This window comes from Felis catus, chromosome D4 (assembly GCF_018350175.1).
Source record: "Felis catus isolate Fca126 chromosome D4, F.catus_Fca126_mat1.0, whole genome shotgun sequence".
In the NCBI taxonomy this organism is placed as follows: Eukaryota; Metazoa; Chordata; class Mammalia; order Carnivora; family Felidae; genus Felis; species Felis catus.
This window is the reverse complement of record NC_058380.1, coordinates 11,945,665-11,968,330: the sequence shown is the minus strand read 5'-3', so window position 1 is coordinate 11,968,330 and position 22,666 is coordinate 11,945,665. Positions and strand designations below refer to the sequence as shown.

The following is a 22,666-nucleotide window of genomic DNA, read 5'->3' as shown; positions in this document are numbered from 1 at the left end:
AACCACAAAAAAAGAGGGACAACACCAAAACCTAGCAAGGATGAGGTGAACTGGATCACTCACACATTACTGGCGGGAATGTAACAGGGCACAGCCACTCTGGAAAATAGTTTGGGAGTTGGTAGAAAAACCACACACACAACTAGCAAGCGACCTGGTGATGGTGTTCTTCTTCCCGCAGAAAGGAACACCTATCTTCACACAAAAACCTAGACGTGAATGTTTGTCACAGCTTCATGTGTATGCCCGAACTAGAAACGATCCAAATTTCCTTCGAGTTAAACTGTGGTATATCGATATCACAGCATAGTCCTCAGCAGTGAAAGGAACGAGCTATTGATACAGGCAACATGTTGGATGACTCTCCAGGGAAACGATGCTGCATGGAACAAGCCAATCTCAGAAAAGGCATACTGGGTGATTCTGTTTATGTAGCATTCTTGAAATGGTGAAATGATACAGATGGAGGGAAGATTAATGGTTGCCGGGGTTTAGGGATGGGGAAGGGAGTAGATGCAGCCACAAAAGGGCAGCAAGAGAGCTTTGTGGGGCGCCTGCGTGGCTCTGTCGGTTGAGCATCCGACTTCGGCTCAGGTCATGACCTTGCAGTTTGTGAGTTCAAGCCCCGCATCGGGCCCTGTGCTGACAGCTCAGAGCCTGGAGCCTGCATCAGATTCTCTGTCTCCCTCTCTCTCTGCCCCTCCTCTGCTCATGCTCTGTCTCTCTCTAATATAAAGAAACATTTAAAAAAGAGAGAGAGCCTTGTAGTAATGGAATTGTTCTGTATCTTGATGGGGTAGTGGTCAAGAATCTACACATGTGATCAAACTACATAGAATAGAACACACACACACACACACACACACACACACACAAGTTCATGCAAAACTGGTGAAATCTCAATAAGGTGGACCAATTGTAACCCTTCAGTTCCCTGGTTGTGAGATTGTACTATAGTTATGCAAGATATCACCAAAGGGAGAACCTGACAGAAGGGTGTATGGGATCTCTTTATTATTTCTTTAAAATTTTTAATGTTTATTTATTTTTGAGAGAGAGCGAGCGAGCCTGAGTGGGGGAGGGACAGAGAAAGAGGTAACACAGAATCTGAAGCAGGCTCCAGGCTCCGAGCTGTCAACACAGAGCCCGATGTGGGGCTCAAACCCATGAACCATAAGATCGTGACCTGAGCTGAAGCTGGATGCTTAACTGACTGAGACACCCAGGCAGCCCTGTTTTATTTCTTATAACTCCACATGAATTCAATTATCTCAAAAGATAAAGCTTTGGCAAGCTTATGAGTATGATGGCTGCTTATGCTTATGCGAATGATGGCTGATACGCATAGGATTAGGGTTAAGGAAACACCTAGATTAATGAAAAGGGAAGGCATGAATCTATGAGGTAAAACTGACCTCACTGGATGAAAACAACATGGGAAGAAATGTCCAGAACCATCTTCGCCCCATGAAACGGAGCAGGGAGTTACCCTGTCTGGGTGTCCCTAGATTTCATTTACAGATTACTTGCTTGAGACCAGGACTACCAGTTGGTAACTTTTTCCCTATCCATGAGAAAAGGAAACGGGAAAACCGCTCGGAAAGGGTAAGAAATGTCACTTTACGCAGAGCCCAGGGGCTGAGGCTGCCTCTCCTTCCTTAGATGGGTGGTTCTGTTCTTACTTATTCAGATTTTCCAAGCTCCATTTCCTCATTCAGCTCCCCTGGCTCTGGCATCCTGAACAGCATCACTCTGCACCAGAAGGAGGGGCAATTCACAAGCTGGACAGCTGGCCCCATTCAGTTCTCTGCCTCCCTATCTTCCACTCTAGAGCACTCCAGGCATCCACTGCTGATTTGAGAGAGAAACAGTAGCCCATCTCTCAGCCAGGCAAGAACACATACATACAACCTCAAAAAATGTTCTATCAGGTATTTAATTCAGGTTCAGGCAATGCAATCCAATGCACATGGGCTCCAAGGCAGGGAAGCTCCTTCCTATTTTTTAACCTTAAGGAGTTCCAGGCTCAAGGAATGGGATGGAAAGCAGTAGGGAGAGGAATAGACAAAATGACCACAATAAGGTGTTTTTCAGCAGAGGAATGGACAGGTTGGACAGAAAGTGTTAAGCCATCTTAGGAAATAAATGTCACATGTCAAAAAGGTAACATTAACAAGGTGACAGACTAGGAGGTCCATCCAAGCCCTCATTCCCCCAGAAAAATACAATGATTTAAAGTTTTATTTTAAATGTGATTGAAGCTTAGCTGTTATCAACTTAAAATAGATGGCTTTAACTACAAGATATTTTATACAAGTCTCAGGATAACCACAAAGGAAAAAAAAAACAATAATAGATACACATAAAATAAATAAAACGAAAAGAATTGTGGCACCTACGTGGGTCAGTCACTTGAGGATCCAACCTTCGGTTTAGGTCACGATCTCGCAGTTCACAAGTTCAACCCCTGCATCGGGCTCTGTGCTGACAGCTCAGAGCCTGAAGCCTGCTTCAGATTCTGTGTCTCCCTCTCTCTGTCCCTCCCTCACTCTCTCTCTCTCTCTCTCTCTCAACAATAAAGAAGCATTAAAAAATTTAAAAAAAAGAAAATAGTCAAAGCAAATCACTACCAAAATAAAATATCATCAAATAACAAAGGAAGACAGCAAAAGAGGGGACAAAACAACTGTAAACAGATGGAAAATAACTAACAAAATAACAACAGTAAGTTCTCCTCTATTAATAATTACTCTAAATGTAAATAGACTATACTCCCCAATCAAAAGGCATAGAATGGATGAATGGATTTTTAAGAGATCCAGTGATATGCTATCTATAAGACATTTGAGATCTAAGGACACATGTAGGCTGAAAGTGAAGAGATGGAAAAATATATTCAATGCTAATGGCAATCAAAAAAAAAAAAAGCAGAGATGGCTACACTTGTATCACACAAAATAGACTTTAAATCAAAAACTATCTGTAGAGACAAAGAACGTTGTTATATAATTTTAAAAGGGTCAATGAATAGGAAGATACAACCATTATAAATACGTATGCGTCTGACATTAGAGCACCAAAATGGATAAAGCAAATATTGGCACATCTGAAGGGAGAATTGACAGCAGTTCAAAAATAACAAGTATAAACAAAGATGTGGAGAAAAAGGAACCCTGGTGCACTGTTGGTGGGAATGCAAACTGGTACAGCAATCAGTGTGGAGGTTCCTCGAAGTGTTAAAACAGAGCTACCTTATGGTCCAGCAGTCTCACTTCTGAGAATGTATCTGAGAGAAATGATATCATGTATCTGAACACCCATATTCATTGGAACCTTTTATTCACAATAGCCAAGACAGGACACAACCCTAAATGTCCACTGACAGATGAATGGACAAACACTGAATGCATATTATTTATATACATTATATCTATCTATCTATCTATCTATCTATCTATCTACCTACCTATCTACACAACAGGCATTATGATACATAATGTGGGCATTATATAGAAACACAACAGAATATTTTCCAGCCTTAAAAGAGAAGGAAATCCTGTTATTTGTCACAACATGGATAAACTTGGAAGACATTAAGCATGAATGAATCTGGAGGCTAAGTGAAATAAGCCAGATACAAAAAGAAAAATCCTGCATGATATCACTTATATGTGGAATCCAAAATAGTCAAACTCACAGAGGCCAAGCATAACACGGTGATTTCCAGGGGCTAGTGGGAGGAGAAAATGAGGAAATGTTGATCTAGGGGTACAAAGTGTCAGTTATACAAGATAACTACGTTCTAGAGATCTAATGTACCACAATGTGACCTTAGTAATACCGTATGGTGTACTTGAGATTTGCTAAGAGGATAGATCTTAAGTGTTCTCACCACCAAAAAGAAAGAAAACAACAACAAAGTGGGAAATGCTGTGGATGACAAGAATCATACAATGGTTAAAACAAAAATAAACCAGCTATTCAGGAGAAGCAGAACTTTTTCTGGAACTTCCTTCATTACAACTCGCAGGAGTTGTGTGTGTTGTAAGAGACAGTATTCTCATAATCACCCTAATGACAAAGCAGTAGGCGGTTTCGACGGGGCTCCTTCTGAATGTGTCATTCACTCTGAGAAAAGTGGAACCCGGAAGTCATTAAGGAATCTTCAAAGGTGGTCGGAAAAGTACTGTCCAAGTGTGTGGCTCTCAGATGACCAGACAATTATAGTTGAAAGACAATGTTTCAGACTATCAGGTAAATTGCAGGTAGTGTGACAGTCCATGACTATCATTTCCCATAGCAACACTCTTGACAAAAACTGGACAACAGAGAGACATATCTGACTGCCTCAGGGACTTGTCTATGAAACTGCTATCTGCTCTCTGTCTGGACCCTTCCCCTGGGCATGGAAAGCTTTAAGGTCAGCTTTTGTGACCTGATTTTCTTTCTTACACACTGTACTGACCCAGGCCCACCCACACCCTGTGGGGTAAACCTTCTGGAACCCAAAATCTTGTCCCTGCTGCTGTCCTGGGGCTGACAGCTCATGTATTGCTTTGATCTTCTATTGACTAGATAGTCAGACACTGCCCAGAGAATGTTCAGCCTCTGTATCTCTTGATGTGACAATAAGTTTTGTGCCAAGGTCAAATCAACTTCCTCTACTAGGCTCTAAATTGCTTTGCTATCTCCCCAGCAGTGGAAGTGATAAAAGAAAAGCATTCTGCTTTGGGACTGGAGTAGATGTATCTGTGCGAGTGAAAAACTGTAGCAACTTTTTCCCCTACCCTCTTCAATTTAAACAAAGATGTTTACGTGTAAAATCCAGAACAAAAACAATAGACTGTTTTCAAATTCGGTTTAATCAGCGTTTCATAGATCAGTAATCATTAACAAAAGCTCAACGTGGGACCAGACTCGAACACTTTGTTCTGTGCTGCACACTTGCCTGGTCTTGGGCCTCCCATGTAGGCTCCGAGTGGTGGGGGGTGGGAAGGGAGAATGGCCAGATGCTGTCTGTCACCAGAAGGCTCTAGAAGCAGGATGCTCTCTGGGTGCCAGGCATAGTGTGGGTGGAGCATCTTCCCAAGAGATCCAGTATCAGATCCTGACACTGGATCTGAAATAGCTGGGCCCAGAGAGGACTCATCAGCCGGCATTAACTTGACTTGGGGACTTCCAAGGGTTTTTTTAACCACTGCCATGATTCTTGTCACCCACAGCACTTCCCACTTGGTTTTGGCTACTGAGTCGCTCAGAGTCCATCTGGTGTTGTGCCACCAGCAAAGAACACACAAGTTGTATCCACCTGGCTCATCCCTGGAACAAACTGCTTTTCTTACACCAGGCATTTATGATGGCATCGCCTTTTGTTACTATTTTTCATCCTGCTTAATTCTACACATCTCTGCAAGCCACTTTAAACACTGTGGGGGAGGGGCGCCTGGGTGGCTCAGCCAGTTAAGCGCCCGACTTCAGCTCAAGTCATGATCTCACAGTTCATGGGTTCAAGCCCTGTGTGGGGCTCTGTGCGGACAGCTCGGAGCCTGGAGCCTGCTTCGGATTCTGTGTCTCCCTCTCTCTCTGCCCCTCCCCTGCTCATACTCTGTCTCTGTCTCTCGCTCTCTCAAAAATAAACATTAAAAAAAATTTTTTAATGAAATAAAACAAACACTGTGGGGGAGAGATAAGGTATAAACAAGTGAAAATAAATCAGACAGGTGAATGACAGAAGTCATTTGTCTTAAAACACATTTACTCCACTTTTTTTTGTAATCCTACTGTGTCTGTCCTTAAGCAGCTATGTTTACAAACCACCATTTTCCTTAGTGTAGAATGTTTTTAAACGACTGATATTTAACTTCTGATGTGATTTATTCCCACTATTGGACTTCTTCCAATGCCATAAAGAGTTTCTAATGAGCTCTGCAAGAGCGTTCTGGACGTGTTTTCCAAGACACACAGACTCCTAGGTAGTTTTAGGGGGCACCAACAAACATGGACGGCGGCAAAAAGCAACACAGCTAAGTGGGAGAACCCAGAGGTGGGAAGTATGTGCGAAGTGCAGAGAGTGGGAGCAGGGCACATTCGCCAGGTTTCTCCTCAGAGAAGTGAGGAGTGTTGCCAGGCGGTTAGACCCGGTAAAGAGGACATCTGGAAAGGAAGAGCCCAGAACCATCTGGGAGGGCAGGCTTTGAGACAGGGAAGTCCGGAGAGGCTGTCAAAGGCGGACACCCAAGAGGCATGGCGGAGAAGCACGCCTCTTCTCAAGTTTGTCTCTGACGGCTCTAGGTGGCACTTCAGGGCTGACTATGAAGCATGGGGACATTGGACGAACAGAGTCCACGCGGGGCAGGGAGGGGGGTGTGTGGGGGGTAAACCAGAGAATCTGTACAAGGAACTGACAGAGGACAGAAGGATAATCAGAGTTTTTAGAGATCCAAGCAGGGCTCATCACGTCCACGTCTTCTAGTTTCTCTCTCTCTACGTCTCTCTCCCCAGTATCATTTTTTAAAAACCAGACGTATCTCTTTAAAATGTCTTCTACTGTGGTCAAAAAATATATGTAACGTTTGCCATTTTAGCCCTTTGTAAATGTACAGTTCAGTGGCACCACGTACACTCACCATCACCACCATCTGTCTCCACAGCTTTTTTCATCTTCCCAAACTGAAACTCTACCCGTTAGACACCAACTCTCCAGTCTCCTTCCCCCCCCCCCACCCCCACCCCAGGCCCTGGCAACCACGATTCTACTTTCCACTTCTACGAATTTGGCTTATTCTAGGTACCTCATATAAGCAGAATCATACGGTCAGTCCTTTTCCGACTGGTTTGTTTCACTCAGCATCATGTCTTCAAGGTTCATCCAGTTGTAACATGAGTCAGAATTTCCTCCCTTTTTAAGTCTGAAAAGTACTTCGTTGTATTCATATCTGATACATTCTGTTTCTCCATCCTTCCATCGGTGGATATTTGGGTTGCTTCCTCTTTTAGTTCTTGAGAATAATGCTGCTGTGAACACGGGTGGCCAAATGTTTGTTGAAGTCTCTGCTTTCAATTCTTTGAGAGTCTATACCTAGAAGCGGAATTGCTGGACAACAGATACATCTTTTTTTTTTATTGCAGAAAATTTCTAATATGCACAGAAGTAGAGAGGAGAGCGTAAGTAGCCCCAGGCACCTTTCACCCGGCTTCAACCATTACTGACCTGTGGCCAGTCTTGTTGCATTCATACTCTCTACGCCCTTCACCACTGGCATAATTTAAAGCAAATCTCAGACATGATAGCATTACATTCATAAATGTTTTAGAGACTATTTATAGCAGAAATGATCTAGATATTTCTTAGGAAGAAATGTACATTGTGTGTGCCTAATTATTATTATTTTAAAAAAATTTTTTAATGTTTATTTATTTTCGAGAGAGAAACTGTGAGCAGGGGAGGGGCAAAGAGAGAGGAAGACAGAATCTGAAGCAGGCTCCGGACTCTGAGCTGTCAGCACAGAGCCAGACGCGGGGCTCGAACTCACAGACCATGAGATCATGACCTGAGCCAAGGTCGGACACTTAACTGACAGAGCCATGTAGGCACCCCCTGAGTGCCTAATTATTAAATATTAAATTATACCAATATGGATAAATAAACACTGAATATCAATCATTGTTTGGAACTGCTCAAAGAAGCAGACTTTTAAATAAATATTTGATCATAGGGGCGCCTGCGTAGCTCAGTCGGTTAAGCGTCCGACTTCGGCTCAGGTCATGATCTCGTGGTCCATGAGTTCGAGCCCCACGTCAGGCTCTGTGCTGACAGCTCAGAGCCTGGAGCCTGTTTTGGACTCTGTGTCTCCCTCTCTCTCCGACCCTCCCCTGTTCATGCTCTGTCTCTCTCTGTCTCAAAAATAAATAAACGTTAAAAAAATTAAAAAAAATTTGATCATAAAAACTTTCTTTTTTTTAAGTCTATTTATTTATTTTGAGAGAGAGAGAGAGAGAGAGATCTGGGGAGGGGCAGAGGGAGAGGGGGAGAGAGAGAATCCCAAGCGGGCTCTGCGCTGTCAGCACAGAGCCTGACGCAGGGCTCAATCTCACGACCCCAATATCATCAACTGAGCCAAAATCAAGAGTTGGATGCTTAACCAACTGAGCCACCCAGGTGCCCCTATCATAAAATCTTTCAAACATACTACAAACTAGAGAAAATTGAACAATGAACTCCTATGTGCCTATCACCCACCTTCAATGATTATCGATAGCAAAATGGTACTCCTGTTAAAAATGTGGGCATTAGATTGCACAGATGCTATTCTGACACTTTATTCCTGGGGAGGAGAGAACAGGGACTGGAAAAGAACTGACAGCAGAAGAGTCCTTTCAATTCTGGAAAGGTTTATTACTCACCCCTAAAAGCACATTCTTTAAAATGACTGAATCTTTGCTATAATTGCTCATAAATATCAGTCTGAGTTCTCAGCCACAATATGATTTGTGGTTTTTCTGAGCTTACTTGTCTTCCCCTGTGCCTAAATCTAGGTGACTCTCAGCTTTCCCAACGTACATGGTTACTTACAGAAAGAACAAGTTGACATTTAAATAAAAGCAATGGCTAAGATGTTATTTCTCCCTCTATCATAAGCACAGAATATGTGTGGTCAAGAACCGATCCTGTATAGGGTGTCTAACATTTTATTCAATGAGGAATTTGCATAACTTTAGAAACAGATGCATTTCCCAGTTATTTTCACAAATGAGTGTATCACTAAACTTTTGCTGCAGGATAAATCACCCCCAAAATTTAGTGCCTTAAAACAACAACCATCAGGGTGGAAGGATTTTCCTTATTGGATATCAAAACTTAGTATATGTCATTGATTCTAAGACACATTTTATTATCCTTGAAACTAGGCTGCACAGACCTAATAATCTACAGCACTGTGTAATTACTCTTCACCAGGCATTAGTCAGGACATATTTATTGCTGCCTTTACAAAACTGACCTTGGTCATTTGGTTATTCACCTTAACATCACTTCAGCTAAATAGTGTGCACTGTGGTATGCATGTGTTAAGTGATCTTCAAAAAGATTATACTACATTTCAGCATGAAAATGAGAAGTTATTATGTACCTATTGTGTATCTTGAAAGGTGCAGAAACAGTTCAGTTGGGTAGAAAATTGGTATCAGTGAAACAAATTTTCATTGTTGAAGAACTGATCTCGATTAGATACATATTTCTTCACAGAGCTGTGCTTTTATGAGACCTGAGAAAAAACTAGGTGACACCGTGTTACACTTTCTAACTGAAATGCATGCAAAACCACTGCCAATCACATACTAAGAAGGGGTATCAGAAGCTTGACCAAAAGTCATATAACCAATAGTTGAGCACTCCTTTAAAGAAGGACTACATGTTCAATGCTCCTGACAGCTGGCAGAAAATCCAAAATCCTATTGGCTCAACAAGCTATAAATCTGTTTCTCTGAGATATAAAAGAATTCCAGAGACAGACTGTACAGGATTGGTAGACAGTAACACAAGGTTATCAGGGATATGGTTTTGTTTTATTTTGCTGTTCTGCTCTCTTTTGCACATGCCTCCTGCCTCACAGTATAATATAGCAGCTTCAGATCTGGGCATTACATCCATATTCCAGCTAGGTGATTGGAGGAAGAAATGAAGAGGGAGCAAAGGACAGGTGCAAATGACTTTCTAGAGAGTTTCTTAAAAGCTGCCACACAATATTCATTCTATTTCATTGCACAGAACACAGTCATAGAGCCAATCCTAGGAAGCCATTTCTTCCTAGTCGCAAAGAACATTAGTTTGTGTATTTGTTCATGTCTTATGATTCTATCAGTTTCACATTTTGTACTTAAGTAATTGAGTATTCTTCTTTATTACCAGTGAGGCTTCTATTTTTGAATTTTTTTCTGACTTTATAAGCTTTCTTTTACTTAGTATTTGCTTGCTATATCTTTCCCCATTCTTCTATTTTCAGCTTTTCTAGTGGTAGTGTTGTAGATGTATCTGTTTTAAGTATAGTTACACTTTGAAGACCCAACTCATTATCTATCTTTAATGAGACAATTTTAATACATTTAAATTTATTTTACTTGTTGACTCATTTTTACTTGCTTCTATTGCTATATTACATATTTTCTCTTTAGTATCCTTTCTCTACTTTTTCCTCTATTCCAGACTGATGAATTGACAAGGTTTTCTATATTTTCCCTTTCTGTATCCCTCTACTGGTCTGTACACTATAGTTGCCTTCCCATACTTTTAACATTACTGTCAACGCCACCCAATTTTTTCCCCATAAATATTGAAAGCTACTTGATATTTCTATGCTACTCCTGGACTTGGAAAAAAAACCTCATCACAATTTGCACATAGTAACTCTTCACCCATCTCCCACCCCTTCATGTTACTGTTGACCTGAACTTAAATTTGCCATTTCATCTAACCAAAAAAAATAGCTGTGCTCTTGGGTTTATAACATACAAGTATGTAGTGTATATGACAATGATAGCACAAAGGGGAGAGGTGGGGCTATGTTCAAGCAGAGTTGCTATATTTTAGCAGAATTAAGTCAGTATCAATTGGAAGCAGATGGCTAAAAGTTAAAGATGGATATCATAATTCCTAGAGCAACCACCGAAAACAAAATCTCAACACTCAAAACTCTGTGGCAAATCAACACAGGGCACCAAAAACACAAATAGTGAAGGAAAAAAATAGATAAGCTAGACATTATAAAAATGAAAAACGTGCTTCAAAAGATACCAGTAAGAAAGTAAAAAGATAACCACTGAATGGGAGAAACGTGTGCAAATTGTGTATTTGATTAGAGACTTGTATATAGAATATAAGAAGAACTTTTACAACTCCACAATAAAAAGATAACCCAATTTAAAAACGAGAAAAAGACTGGGGCGCCTGGGTGGCTCAGTTGGTTGGGTGTCCAACTTCAGCTCAGGTTATGATCTCACGGTTGGTGGTTCAGGCCCTGTGTCAGGCTTTGTGCTGACAGCTGAGAGCCTGGAGCCTGCTCCGGATTCTGTCTCCCTTTCTCTCTGCCCCTACCCTGCTCACACTCTGTCTCTCTCTCTCTCTCATAAATAAATAAACATTAAAAAAATTTTTTTAATGAGAAAAAGATTAAAATAGACATTTCTCCAAAGAGGATGTACAAATGGCCAAATAAACAAAAATGCTCAATATCCACTGGTGATGTAAAGAACTGTTGGATCACTATATTGTACACCTGAAACTAACACAACACTGTGTGTTAACTACACTGGAATTAAAATAGAATAATAATTACAAAATAAACATTAAAAACACATTAAAAATAAAAACGCTCAGTATCCTTACTCGTTAGGGAAACACAAATCAAAACTACAATGAGATCCCACATCACATCCACTAGGATGGCTAGAATTAAAAAGATAGACAAAAACAAGTGTTGGCAAGAATACAGAGAAACTGGAACCCTCACACGCTGCTGATGGAGTGTAAAATGGTGCAGCTGCTTTCCAAAAAATCTGACAGTCCTTCAAAATGTGTAACATAGCGTTACCACAGCACCCAGCAATTCCACCTCTAGGTATATGCCCAAGAGAAATTAAAACTATGTCCACGCAAAAACTTGTATGCAAATGCTAATAGCAGCATTGTTCATAATCGCCAAAGAGTGAAAACAGTCCAAATGCCCATCAGCTGATTAAGAGAGAAATAAAATGTAGTGTATCTGTACAATGGAATGTTATTTAGTAACAGAAAGGAATGAAGTACTGATACGTGCTACACGAATGACCTTTGGAAACATCGTCCTAAGTAAAAGCAGCCAGATACAAAGGACCACATATTGTATGATTCTAAATGCCCAGAATATGCACATCCATGGAGACAGCCCCTTCCTCCATCTTCCTCCCTGGAGAACTCGGGCATATAAATAGCTGGATCTCCAACGGTGACCTTGAAAATGGAAGCCAGCGCTAGGAAGGATGGTGACGCCTCCTTCCAGGTGCCTGTAAAACCACTACACCATCTCCAGAAGCACTGCTTCCCAGTTTCTTTTACTCTAGAGGGAAGAAAATTCTGCTTAAGTCACAGTTATTTCAAATTTTCTGTTATATACAACTGAACCTCATCTTTACTAATAACTCTACTGAGACGATGGAAGGAGGGCATGTAGGTAGGGATGTGGTTAAGAGAGGCACACCCTCAATATCAATAACAAGTCATCAGACAGATACTGTCAAAAACAGATAAATTGAGAAATAACAACATAACCACACTATCTACAGCTCAACGTGTTTGAAAGCCACTGCCTCAGAAAGCAGAACTGGGGAATGGGGCAGGTGAGGCAGGGGCTATTTTCTCTTGTTACAGGTTTTTTAACAAAATATTTTATTTTTTAAAATTATATGCATGTATTACTTTTATAACAATCAAAACTCACTTCTTAAAAAAAAAAAAAAAAGGGCAAATCCAGCACACAACAATTTCTCTAAGAATGCAGTTCTTGGAATCTCAGCGCTCAACATCTAGGGCAGAAACTCTGAGCCTTTTCTCTCACCAACTTAACAGCAGTTAAAAATTCTAACTCTGATCCCACCTCTGATCACCAACTAAGATTCTGCACCCAAATCTAATGTTTGGGGTGGGGGGTGGGGGGAGTTCCCACACCACTAGGCAATTCTCAGGTACCAACTGAGTGCCCCACAATTTAACTCAATTCTGATGCTGTCTGCCTGGAGACGGCATCATATCCACAGGTTAAAGGCTCAGTCCTCCAGAGAGACAGCCCCCTCCCTGCTCACCTCAGGGGCCAGTCTCAAGCCCACGTGTTATCTGTGCTTCTGACCCACTGGCTGTAGATGGACCTCCACTGTTGGGTTGGATTAATCTGCTAGAGTAGCTCAGAGAACCCAGAGAAACATTTTGCTCACCAGATGACGGTTTATTATAAAAGGATATAATTCAGAAACAGTCGGATGGAAGAGATGCACCAGGCAAAGCGGGGAGAACAGGCTCCCTCTGAGCACGTCCCCCGCCCCAGCACCTCTAGGGGTGCACCAGCCCGCAAGGCCTCTGCAACCCTCCTTTTCTGTTTTTGTTTTCGTTTTCGTTTTATTTTCGGAGGGGTGGGGGTTGCTGTCACTGTTTTATTCTTTACGTAGGCATGTTTGATTGAATCATTGCCCATCGGTGATCAATTTATTAACAAAACACCTTTATCGATCTATCACTCTTGTTACTTAGGAAATTCCAAGGCTTTTAGGAGCTCTGTGCCAGGAACAGTGGATAAAGACCAAATACATATTTCTTATTATAAATCACAATACCACACCAGTCCTCTTTTGTTCTTGTTTTTGTTCTTGCTGTGCACCTGGCTATTCTCTAACATAAGGACACAGAATGGCTATTTATCATTTAAGGGTGACCCACTCCCTGTTCCCAGAAACTTGATGTCTCAAACCTTGAAGATGGCTTGGATTTAACTACATCTCACCACAACACAATGGTCCCAATATTGGTGCAAGTATTAGGAAGAAACTATATCAGGGGGTGCTATTCCTTATGCAAGTTCTCCACATTTTCTCCTCATTCTCTTTTGCCCCTGGAAAATCTAGGAAGAAAATGAAGTAATGTATATTTTCCTGTTACGTCACACATTTATTGAATCCCTCCTTATGCTCACCACAGGAGCTAAAATGGAAGAAAAAGAAACCACACCTTCTTTCAAAGAGCTTAGAGCCTAGAGGAGGAGAAATACCATTCAGAAGGCAATAATCAACATTTTTTTACAATGTGACAAATGATTTGCTAGTGGGAAAGGTAAACTGCTGTGGGAACCCACAGCAGGGCCCCTAACCCAGCCCTAGGAAGGATTCCTGGAGGAGGCAACATTTAAGATAATACCTAAAGCAAAAAAGAACAGCACTAGTCAAAGTGGTTGAGCTCCTGAGGAGGACTGATTATACTGAAAGAGAAAGTGGAAGGGCCTAGGTGGCTCAGTCAGTTGAGCGTCTAACCTCAGCTGAGGTCATGATCTCACAATTCATGGGTTCGAGTCCCACATGGGGCTCTGCGCTGACAGCTCGGAGCCTGGAACCTGCTTCAGATTGTGTCTCCCTCTCTCTCTGCCCCTCCCCTGCTCACACTCTGTCTCTGTCTCTAACAAAATACAATGTTAAAAAATTATTTTTAATGTAAAAGAAAGAGAAAGTGGAAATCTGGGGGCTACCAGGAGCCCTTTAGTTTAAGAAGGAAAACTGAGGGGAGACAGAAAGAGCCAGAGATAGAGACACAGAGAAGTCTAGAACACTGGAGAAGTTGCTCTTCTGCTGACGAGAAGGCGATGAAAAGAACTTTTTACTTGACAAATGTTTTACAGAGGAAATTTCCACAAGTATAGCATTGGTCGTCTCCACACTACTTCCTAGAATGCTCTAAACCTGAAGCTTCCCTACCCCTTTCTCGTTTTGGCTTCCAGAACTCCCAGAGTCCAGGATTCTCTCATTGCCTGCAGATGTGCGTGTGGTGCACATCTCAGCCTGGGTCTGGGCATGAGAGAGGGGGTGTGAGGAGGAAGGCATTGGAATGATGGATGGAGGCAAGAGGCCTGACCAAGAACACTTGGAAGAAGCCCGAGGAAAACCGCAGAACGTGCCAACAGCCCTGACAATCTGAGACTCTGTTCCCTGGCCATGCAATTTTCTACATCCAGCACCCAAGGCTTGATCAGGAATCGAGAGGAGGCTATGCTTGTTGAAGGAAGAGTCAATAACGTACCCAGGCCCAGGCCATCCACTCTCCTCTACTATGGATGGGGCTGGTGCCAGCAGAAGGCTACCTGAGAGTCGCCGTGTGGGGAATCCAGGGGGTACTTCTGTGTGAACTCTTGGCTGAGGCGCAGCCCAGAAATCTCAGTAAAAGGGAGCAGAAGCTCCTGCGTCAGCCTCCTCTCCTCTCTTCTTCGGACCACGTCTCCCGGACCCTTTTGTCCCTCCATCCTTGGGTGAGCATTTCCCCGACACACTCCAGACCACGGTTCAGGCTATGGAGTCACTAAGACACCATCTCACCCGTTTTCAACATCTGGTGCCTACTAACCACTCAATAAATCCACTCGGACTATGTGAATTAACACACTTGCAGACAGGAGACTGAATTTCTAATGGCATAGCCTGCAACTTGTGGGCCCCTACCTACCTTTGCAAATGGGCATGACAACAGAAATGGGTCAGAAAGCGTGTAAAGGCTCGAGGCTCCTGTTTACAGAGCGCCTTGGAGGTTTGCAACCCTTGTGCTCCCTCTGGATGCCAGTGCTCTGACAGCACAGCACACACCTAGGACACACAGAATGTCACCTACTGGTCAAGCTTGAGACCCATCTTTAGTCTCAGATCTTGGCCAATAGCCCAGCCCTCTCCATGGTCCCCTTTCCACACGTGTCACTGGAGCTGTATACGTGAGGCACGTTGAACACACGTCAGAATGGGGCAGACTTGGTCTCTGCCTTCGTAGAGCTCTGCCCTTCAAGTTTGTAAGAAAATTCAACTTTTTTTTAAATGTTTTATTTATTTTTGAGGGAGAGAGAGACAGAGACAGAGACAGAGCATGAGTGGAGAGGGGCAGAGAGAGACAGAGACACAGAATCCAAAGCAGGCTCAAACTCACGAACCTCGAGATCATGACCTGAGCTGAAGTTGGACGCTCAACCAAATGAGCCAACCAGGCGTCCAGAGGATTCAACTATTTAAACTTAAGGTCTTGGGGCACCTGGATGGCTCAGTTGGTTGACCATCTGACTCTTGATTTTGGTCATGACCTCACGGTTTTGCGGGTTCGAGCCCCATGTCGGGCTCTGTGCTGACAGTGTGGAGCCTGCTTGGGATATTCTCTCTCTCTCTCTCTCTCTCTCTCTCTCTCTCTCTCTCTCCCCCCTCCCCCCCCCACCTGCCCCCTCACTCACACTGTCTCTGTCTCAAATACATAAATAAACTTAAAAAAATGTTTTAAGTAAATAGTACACTTAAGGTCTCTATAGCAGGCCAGGGTGTTTCAGCCAACCAGTAAACATTTTTGAACTAGGCTCCTTCCTATGGCCTTCCTTTTTCTTGGACTTTCTCTCAGCAATTGCTCCGGGAAACTGGAACAAACGTCTATCCTAGTTTATCACAGTGGAGCCAGCCATGCTCCTTCCCGACATCATCACCTTTCTCCATCTCAAAGTATAATTATTGAGTCTTGGAAGCACCTCGGTGAACTCGCTTAGTGACCTGTGTGCAAATGTGGCAGGTTATATTTTCCCAAAGTCACCCCAGTAAAATTTCCAGTCTCACCCTCTTCCAGAACCTGGCCTCTCTTCATCAAAAAGCAGATTCTAGTTAGTCTCCCTCTGAACCTGAGTGGGACTGATGACTGCTTCCGTGGATAGAATGTGGTAGAAATAATGACTTATGACTTGTGAGGCGAGGTCAGAGGAGATAGAATTTCTTCCCTGCTCCCTCTTTTGCAGCGCTTGCGTGGGGAACACAACCATCGTGCTCTGAGGAAGTCCAACCCAACTTGCAGAGAAACCACATGGAAAAGTGGAAACTCCTGCTGATGGCCAGCATCCACCTGCTAGACGTGTGTGAATGAGCTCTCAGATGAGTCCAGCCCCCAGCCCTGACGACCTCCAGCTGAGGCCCCAAACATGGGTTATAGGCTTAAAACACATAAACTCCCCGAGGCTACCGAGCTGGGCAGGGGTGGAGCTCACCCTGTAACGGTAAAACCCTTTGCCACTTTACAAGAGCAGGCAACTGTGCTGAGAAGGCAGAGAATTTCACTGGTTTCTCCCAGCAGTTCTCAGAAAATGCAAAAATATCCTTTTGGCCTCCAATCAAAAGCCTCTGAGGAAAAAGTCCCCAAGTGCACAATAGAGAATTGTGTGGCAAACGCGGATCCAGGACTTCCAGTAGGAAGCCCGGCTGAGAAGGAGCATTCTCTGGGACCCTTAATAAGCCTCTCCAGCCCAAGTTACTTGTGTGATTACACAGCTGGCAAGATTACAAGAAACATATAGAAAACAGAACCACAGACTAGCGGCACACCCAGGAGCAAAGAACAAAACTGAGCTTTAGGACTGTTAAAGCAGCCCTGGCAGGGAGCACATTTCCTCGCGGCCCCATCGCTGTCACCTTCCTTCATCAGTCAGGCGCCTATTCTTAGTCTGCAGTATCTCAGCTGTGACCAAAGAGAACTCCCAACTGGCTGAAGAATTACAGGGGCCCAGAATAGCACACACGAAGCTGGGCAATGCAAGCCAGCAGGCCTTGCTAAATTGTTAAGTGGAACAGGGCGGGTAGGAGGGAGACTCTGTGGGTCCAAGAGCCTGCCTCTAACAGGACCCTGCTTTTTACCTAGGGAAAAGGTTGGAATAGCCGGCTTGTGGCAAAAACAATGCTTTAGGGAAGGAGAAGCAAATTCAAAGGCGAGAGCTCTTACACAGAAGCCAGAAAAAGAGTCTTTGTCCATTTATTGCCTTGTATTCATTTTGCCAGATTAAAAAAAAAAGAAAAATGGAGAGGCACCAGGTTGGCTCAGTTGGTTACGTGTCCCATTCTTGATTTCAGCTCAGGTCATGATCTCATGGTTTGTGAGTTCGAGCCCCCCGTCTGGCCCTGTGTTGCTAGTGCAGACCCTGCTTGGGATTCTCTCTCTCTCTCTCTCCCTCTCTGTCTTCTCTCTCTGTCCCTCCCCCTCTCCTGCACATGTGCACTCATTCTCTCTCTCTCTCTCTCTCAAAATAAACAAAAAAATTATAGAAAATAGAAATCATTTTGTTGTCTTGTAGCTATAAAATTAATGTAGTCTCACTGTAAAAAACTCAGATGTAAAGTATAAAAAAGAAAGTAAAAAACCACTGGTAATTTCATTATCTAAAGCTTAGTGATATACATTCATTTTTTGGTGTTTTTCAGTATGCAACTGGTATTTGCCACCCAGAAATTTTTCTCCTTCCTCTAGGAAAAGTTTCCCCAAACTTCTTTTGAGACATATGCTCCCCTGCTAGTTCTCAGCCTGATGATTTAGAGATTTACTCACTGCGGCACCATGGCTGGGTCTTTAATATTTCGGCTAACCATTATAGCCCATCCCCCTGGCCGAGATATTTGATTCAAGAGTGGTCATGTGACCCAAGCCAGTTCAACCAGAGTGAAGTGCGTATCTTTTTCTGGGACGTTGAAACAAAGATGCTGTCTAGGTCCTACTGGACCTTAATGAGGAAACATGTAACCCAGGAATTGTTGGCAGCTCTCTTGGGATCTTGAGAGAAGAAACAATTCCATGGAATGTACGAGAGAGAGACAGAGAGAGACAGAGAGAGAGCAACCAGGTCCTCTGGGACATTACTGAGCCCCTGGAAATCCTGCCTTTTCAGGTACAGGAATCAATCACTTACTTTATTGCTCAATCAGCTTTGAGCCATCTCTGCAGTTACCAGCAGCTGGGGACGTGTTCTCATCAGTATCAGTTCCTTCAGGCTTCCTTCTGGACTACATCCCCCCACAACCCCCCCAATACAGTTTTATGAAAAACTAGGGCTTGTAATATCTTTTCATGTCAAAAAATACAGACCTACATAACAATGATTTCTAGTGTCCTTCTTGCCATTTACATCTCTACTTAAATGTCATCTCAGTCAGGCTTTTCCTGACTTAATCTAAAGTAGCCTCCTCCCCACTCTTTATCACATGGCCCTTTTAATTTGCATCATAGCTAAAAAATAATAATAATAATAATAAAATAAAAATAAATTTTAAAAAGGGGGGTGCTTGGGTGGCTCAGTCGGTTAAGCATCTGACTTCGGCTCGGGTCATGACCTCGCGGTCCGTGGGTTCGAGCCCTGCATCGGGCTCTGTGCTGACAGCTCAGAGCCTGGAGCCTGCTTTGGATTCTGTGTCTCCGTCTCTCTTTGCCCCTCCCCCACTTGTGCTCTGTCTCTGTCTCTATCTCTCAAAACTAAATAAAACATAGAAAAATAAAAAGTAAAAATTTATTTTTCTATATATTCTATGTCACCAAGTCCTAAAAGCTCCATAAAGAAAAAAGGAGAGATCATCTGCATCCCCAGATTTTACAACAGAATTCTCACAAAGCAGGTGCTCGATAAGTGCTTATTAATGAATGACTGAATGTCTGAATGTTTCATGTATAAACCATAATTTATGTAAAGCAAGTTCCTGTTTTTGGATATTTAGGTTGTTTCCAAGACTTCACAAATAAAAATGGCTCTGTGACATCTTCATACTTTATTTCCTTAATATAAATTATTGAAATGGAACTGTGGACCCAAACCCAAGGGTTCTGATGTATATCGCTATGTTGTCTTACAGAAAACCTGGACCAGTTTTTACTCCAACTACAAAATGTAAGGCTCTTAAGGCTCCACATCCCCCACAGATGAAAACCAGTATCTCTTTGTTGTCTTATGTTCATGTCATTATTAGTGAAGCTAAATATTTTTCCATATAGTCATTAGTTAGGTGCATTGCTTTTTAAAGAAATTTTATCCTTTGCCCATTTTTCTATTGGGCTTTCAGCTTTCCTTGCTGATATAAAGGAATGTTTTTTTAAAAGACTAGATTAGGGGCGCCTGGGTGGCGCAGTCGGTTAAGCGTCCGACTTCAGCCAGGTCACGATCTCGCGGTCCGTGAGTTCGAGCCCCGCGTCGGGCTCTGGGCTGATGGCTCAGAGCCTGGAGCCTGTTTCCGATTCTGTGTCTCCCTCTCTCTCTGCCCCTCCCCCGTTCATGCTCTGTCTCTCTCTGTCCCAAAAATAAATAAACGTTGAAAAAAAAAATTAAAAGACTAGATTAACCGACACATTTGTATCATATCCGTATGCAGGCAACTAGATCGGAGCCTGCAACCTGCAAACATTCACAGAAGTTAGAAAGTCCAGCTGCAATTTCTGGTTCTTTCCTTGGGCTTCTCTGAGAGGGAAATGATGGCATCCCAGGGTAGTGGAGGCCAAGTGGCTGCACTTGATTATCAAAGACAGGGTAGGCATGGCTACAGTAAAGGGCAGCGGAGAGGATCAGTAATCACCAGTCTGGCCTGCAGAAGTTTTTGGCATGGGCTAGTTGATCTTAGTGTCCCCAGAAGTGATATAGATGGCTAACCTTCAGAAATCTTATTCAGGGGCGCCTGGGTGGCTCAGTCAGTTAAGCATCAGACTCTTGATTTCAGCTCAGGTCATGATCTCGTGATGCGAGAGATCCAGCCCCACTGGATTTTGCATGTGTGAATGTGCTCACTCTCTCTCAAAATAAACAAACTTAAAAAGAAAAAAAAAAAGAAATTGTATTTGATTTGTATAAGCCAAAAGCTGTAGGTTTACTAAAGAGACGTGAATCATCCTAATGGGAGAGGCACAGCCCCTCAGTCAGTTTTTAGTTGTGAGCAGTTCACATACCCCTTGAAGGAAGGGGGAGCTGGGCTCATTGAGGAAAGAACTCGCTACACCACCAGAAAGTTAAGCCTCCCAGCCTTCCTTCCTCCAAGGGACCTGAGACTATTTATCAGATGACTATGAACTGGAAAATGAAGAAATAATCAGACTTTTGGAGGATTGCTGATCATCTGTTAAAATTGAATTACTGATTTGAGGGCACCTGGGTGGCGCAGTCGGTTAAGCGTCCGACTTCAGCCAGGTCACGATCTCGAGGTCCGTGAGTTCGAGCCCCGCGTCAGGCTCTGGGCTGATGGCTCGGAGCCTGGAGCCTGTTTCCGATTCTGTGTCTCCCTCTCTCTCTGCCCCTCCCCCGTTCATGCTCTGTCTCTCTCTGTCCCAAAAATAAATAAAAAACGTTGAAAAAAAATGTTTAAGAATTACTGATTTGAATTGATTCTACTTTCTTGTGACCCAAAATACCACTGTTGCCCACCAGTCAGAGAGGACTCATGGAGGTTAGATAATCAATGGGATTCAGGTCCATCTCATGGTGGCCCTGGTGGGTCCCTGAACTCACCAGTAGTTATTTCCTCATTTCAAGAATGTATAATTGGATTCGATCCGTACAGTAACTGACAGAATCCCCAAAGGACTGTAGCTCTACCTACCTATCTATCCACCTACCCACGTCACTACCACTACTGCTACTACTAACTATAACTAGTAATCAGAAAATATCAACCCCACAAGGCATTATGATAACAATAATAAGTTACCTCCTACAGAGTACTATGTATCAAATACTGGTCTAAGCCCTTTATATAGGTTTAGTCACTGGTTTCTTATGACACAGAGATCCCAAGGAACCTACCTCATTTTGTTCATTTTTGAGGCCCTGGTGACCAGACATTCAATAAATGCATGTTACAGAAAAGGAACCATGACTGGTTTGTCTGGTTGCTGATGACACTCTTAAACAGACCTTCCCCGTGGGCAAGGGCTTTGGGCTGCCCTTCCTGGTTCTCTCCTCTTCTCCAGGGTTGATGCACTGTCTGTTGACCCTCTGCCTATTAACTCGATGTTCAGCACCTGCCTGAGGCCCGGGAATGTGAAGTCTGTTTGGACACAGTTCGTGAGGCTGCTTCTCAGCATTCTCGTTCTTAAACATGGCTGTCTGCTCTCCAGCATCATCAGCAATAGCTACGGGTGAGGGATGACCCACCAGCCAGGGAGGCACATTCAGCCCTGACTCTTCTATCACTGTGGGGCTGCAGTGACCTGCAGCTTTGTCTCTCACCCACCCCAAAACATCTGACACCCAAACATGCAGAGAAGGAAGCTCTATTTGTCCTAGAAGGCATTTTAACCATTATCTGTTTTTGGTTTTTATCTTATCATCACTCTCAAAAAGGATTCTAATAATTCTGGAACGTTAGCCAGAGCAGTTCAAAGGGTAGTGATAATTAAAATGGTGTTTGAGCCTCCAAAATACTAGACTAAGTGAAAGAAGCCAAACACAAAACGTCACATATTATAGGATTCCATTTATAGGAAACATCCAGATTAGACAAACTCTATAGAGAAAGGAGACCAGTGGTGGCCAGGGGCCAGGGGAGGGGTGCATGGGGAGTAACTGCTTAATGGAAACAGGGTTTCCTTGTGGGGTGATGAAAATGTTGTGAAACCACATAGAGGTGATGTCGGCCCAACACTGCGAATGTAGTAAGTGCCACTGAATTGTACATTTTAAGATGATTAATGGGTAATTTCTTATTATGTGAATTTCACATTAAAAAAATAGGGTCACCTGGGTGGTTCAGTCAGTTGAGCATCCGACTTTGGCTCAGGTCATGATCTAAGGGTTTGTGAATTTGAGCCCCGCATCAGGCTCTGTGCTGACAGCTCAGAGCCTGGAGCCTGCTTCTGATTCTACGTCTTCCTCTCTCTCTGCACTTTCCTCTCTCTCTCAAAAAATAAACTGAAAGAAAGAAATGAAGGAAGAGAGAGAAGGAAGGGAGAGAGAGAGAGAGGGAGGGAGGGAGGGAGGGAGGGAGGGAGGGAGGGAGGGAAGGAAGGAAGGAAGGAAGGAAGGAAGGAAGGAAGGAAGGAAGGAGGAAGGAAGGAAGGAAGGAAGGAAGGAAGGAAGGAAGGAAGGAGGAAGGAAGGAAGGAAGGAAGGAAGGAAGGAAGGAAGGAAGGAAGGAAG

At 43.2% G+C, this 22,666-nt stretch overlaps 1 protein-coding gene and 2 long non-coding RNA genes across 4 annotated transcripts in view; 1 reads left to right on the top strand and 2 right to left on the bottom strand.

The window, feature by feature from the left end:
- FAM189A2 (family with sequence similarity 189 member A2) overlaps nucleotides 1–22,666 on the bottom strand; it is a 118,173-nt gene that overhangs the window by 88,843 nt on the left and 6,664 nt on the right. The window contains exon 1 of one of the 2 annotated variants that reach the window (XM_045042568.1): nucleotides 6,792–6,811. The exons of the other annotated variant lie outside the window; for it this stretch is intronic. Within the exon in view, the coding sequence (XP_044898503.1) occupies nucleotides 6,792–6,796 (5 nt within the window). The 5' untranslated portion in view covers nucleotides 6,797–6,811. Of the gene's footprint in view, nucleotides 1–6,791; nucleotides 6,812–22,666 lie in introns of those variants that run through there. 2 annotated transcript variants of the gene reach the window in all.
- On the bottom strand, nucleotides 11,760–16,541 carry LOC109493717. Its single transcript, XR_002148042.3, has 2 exons — nucleotides 16,360–16,541; nucleotides 11,760–12,089 (listed from the first exon to the last, which is right to left on the bottom strand). It is a non-coding gene; the product is annotated as an uncharacterized LOC109493717 (long non-coding RNA).
- Nucleotides 14,326–17,611, top strand: LOC109493714. The gene is made up of 2 exons (XR_002737822.2): nucleotides 14,326–15,032; nucleotides 16,536–17,611. It is a non-coding gene; the product is annotated as an uncharacterized LOC109493714 (long non-coding RNA).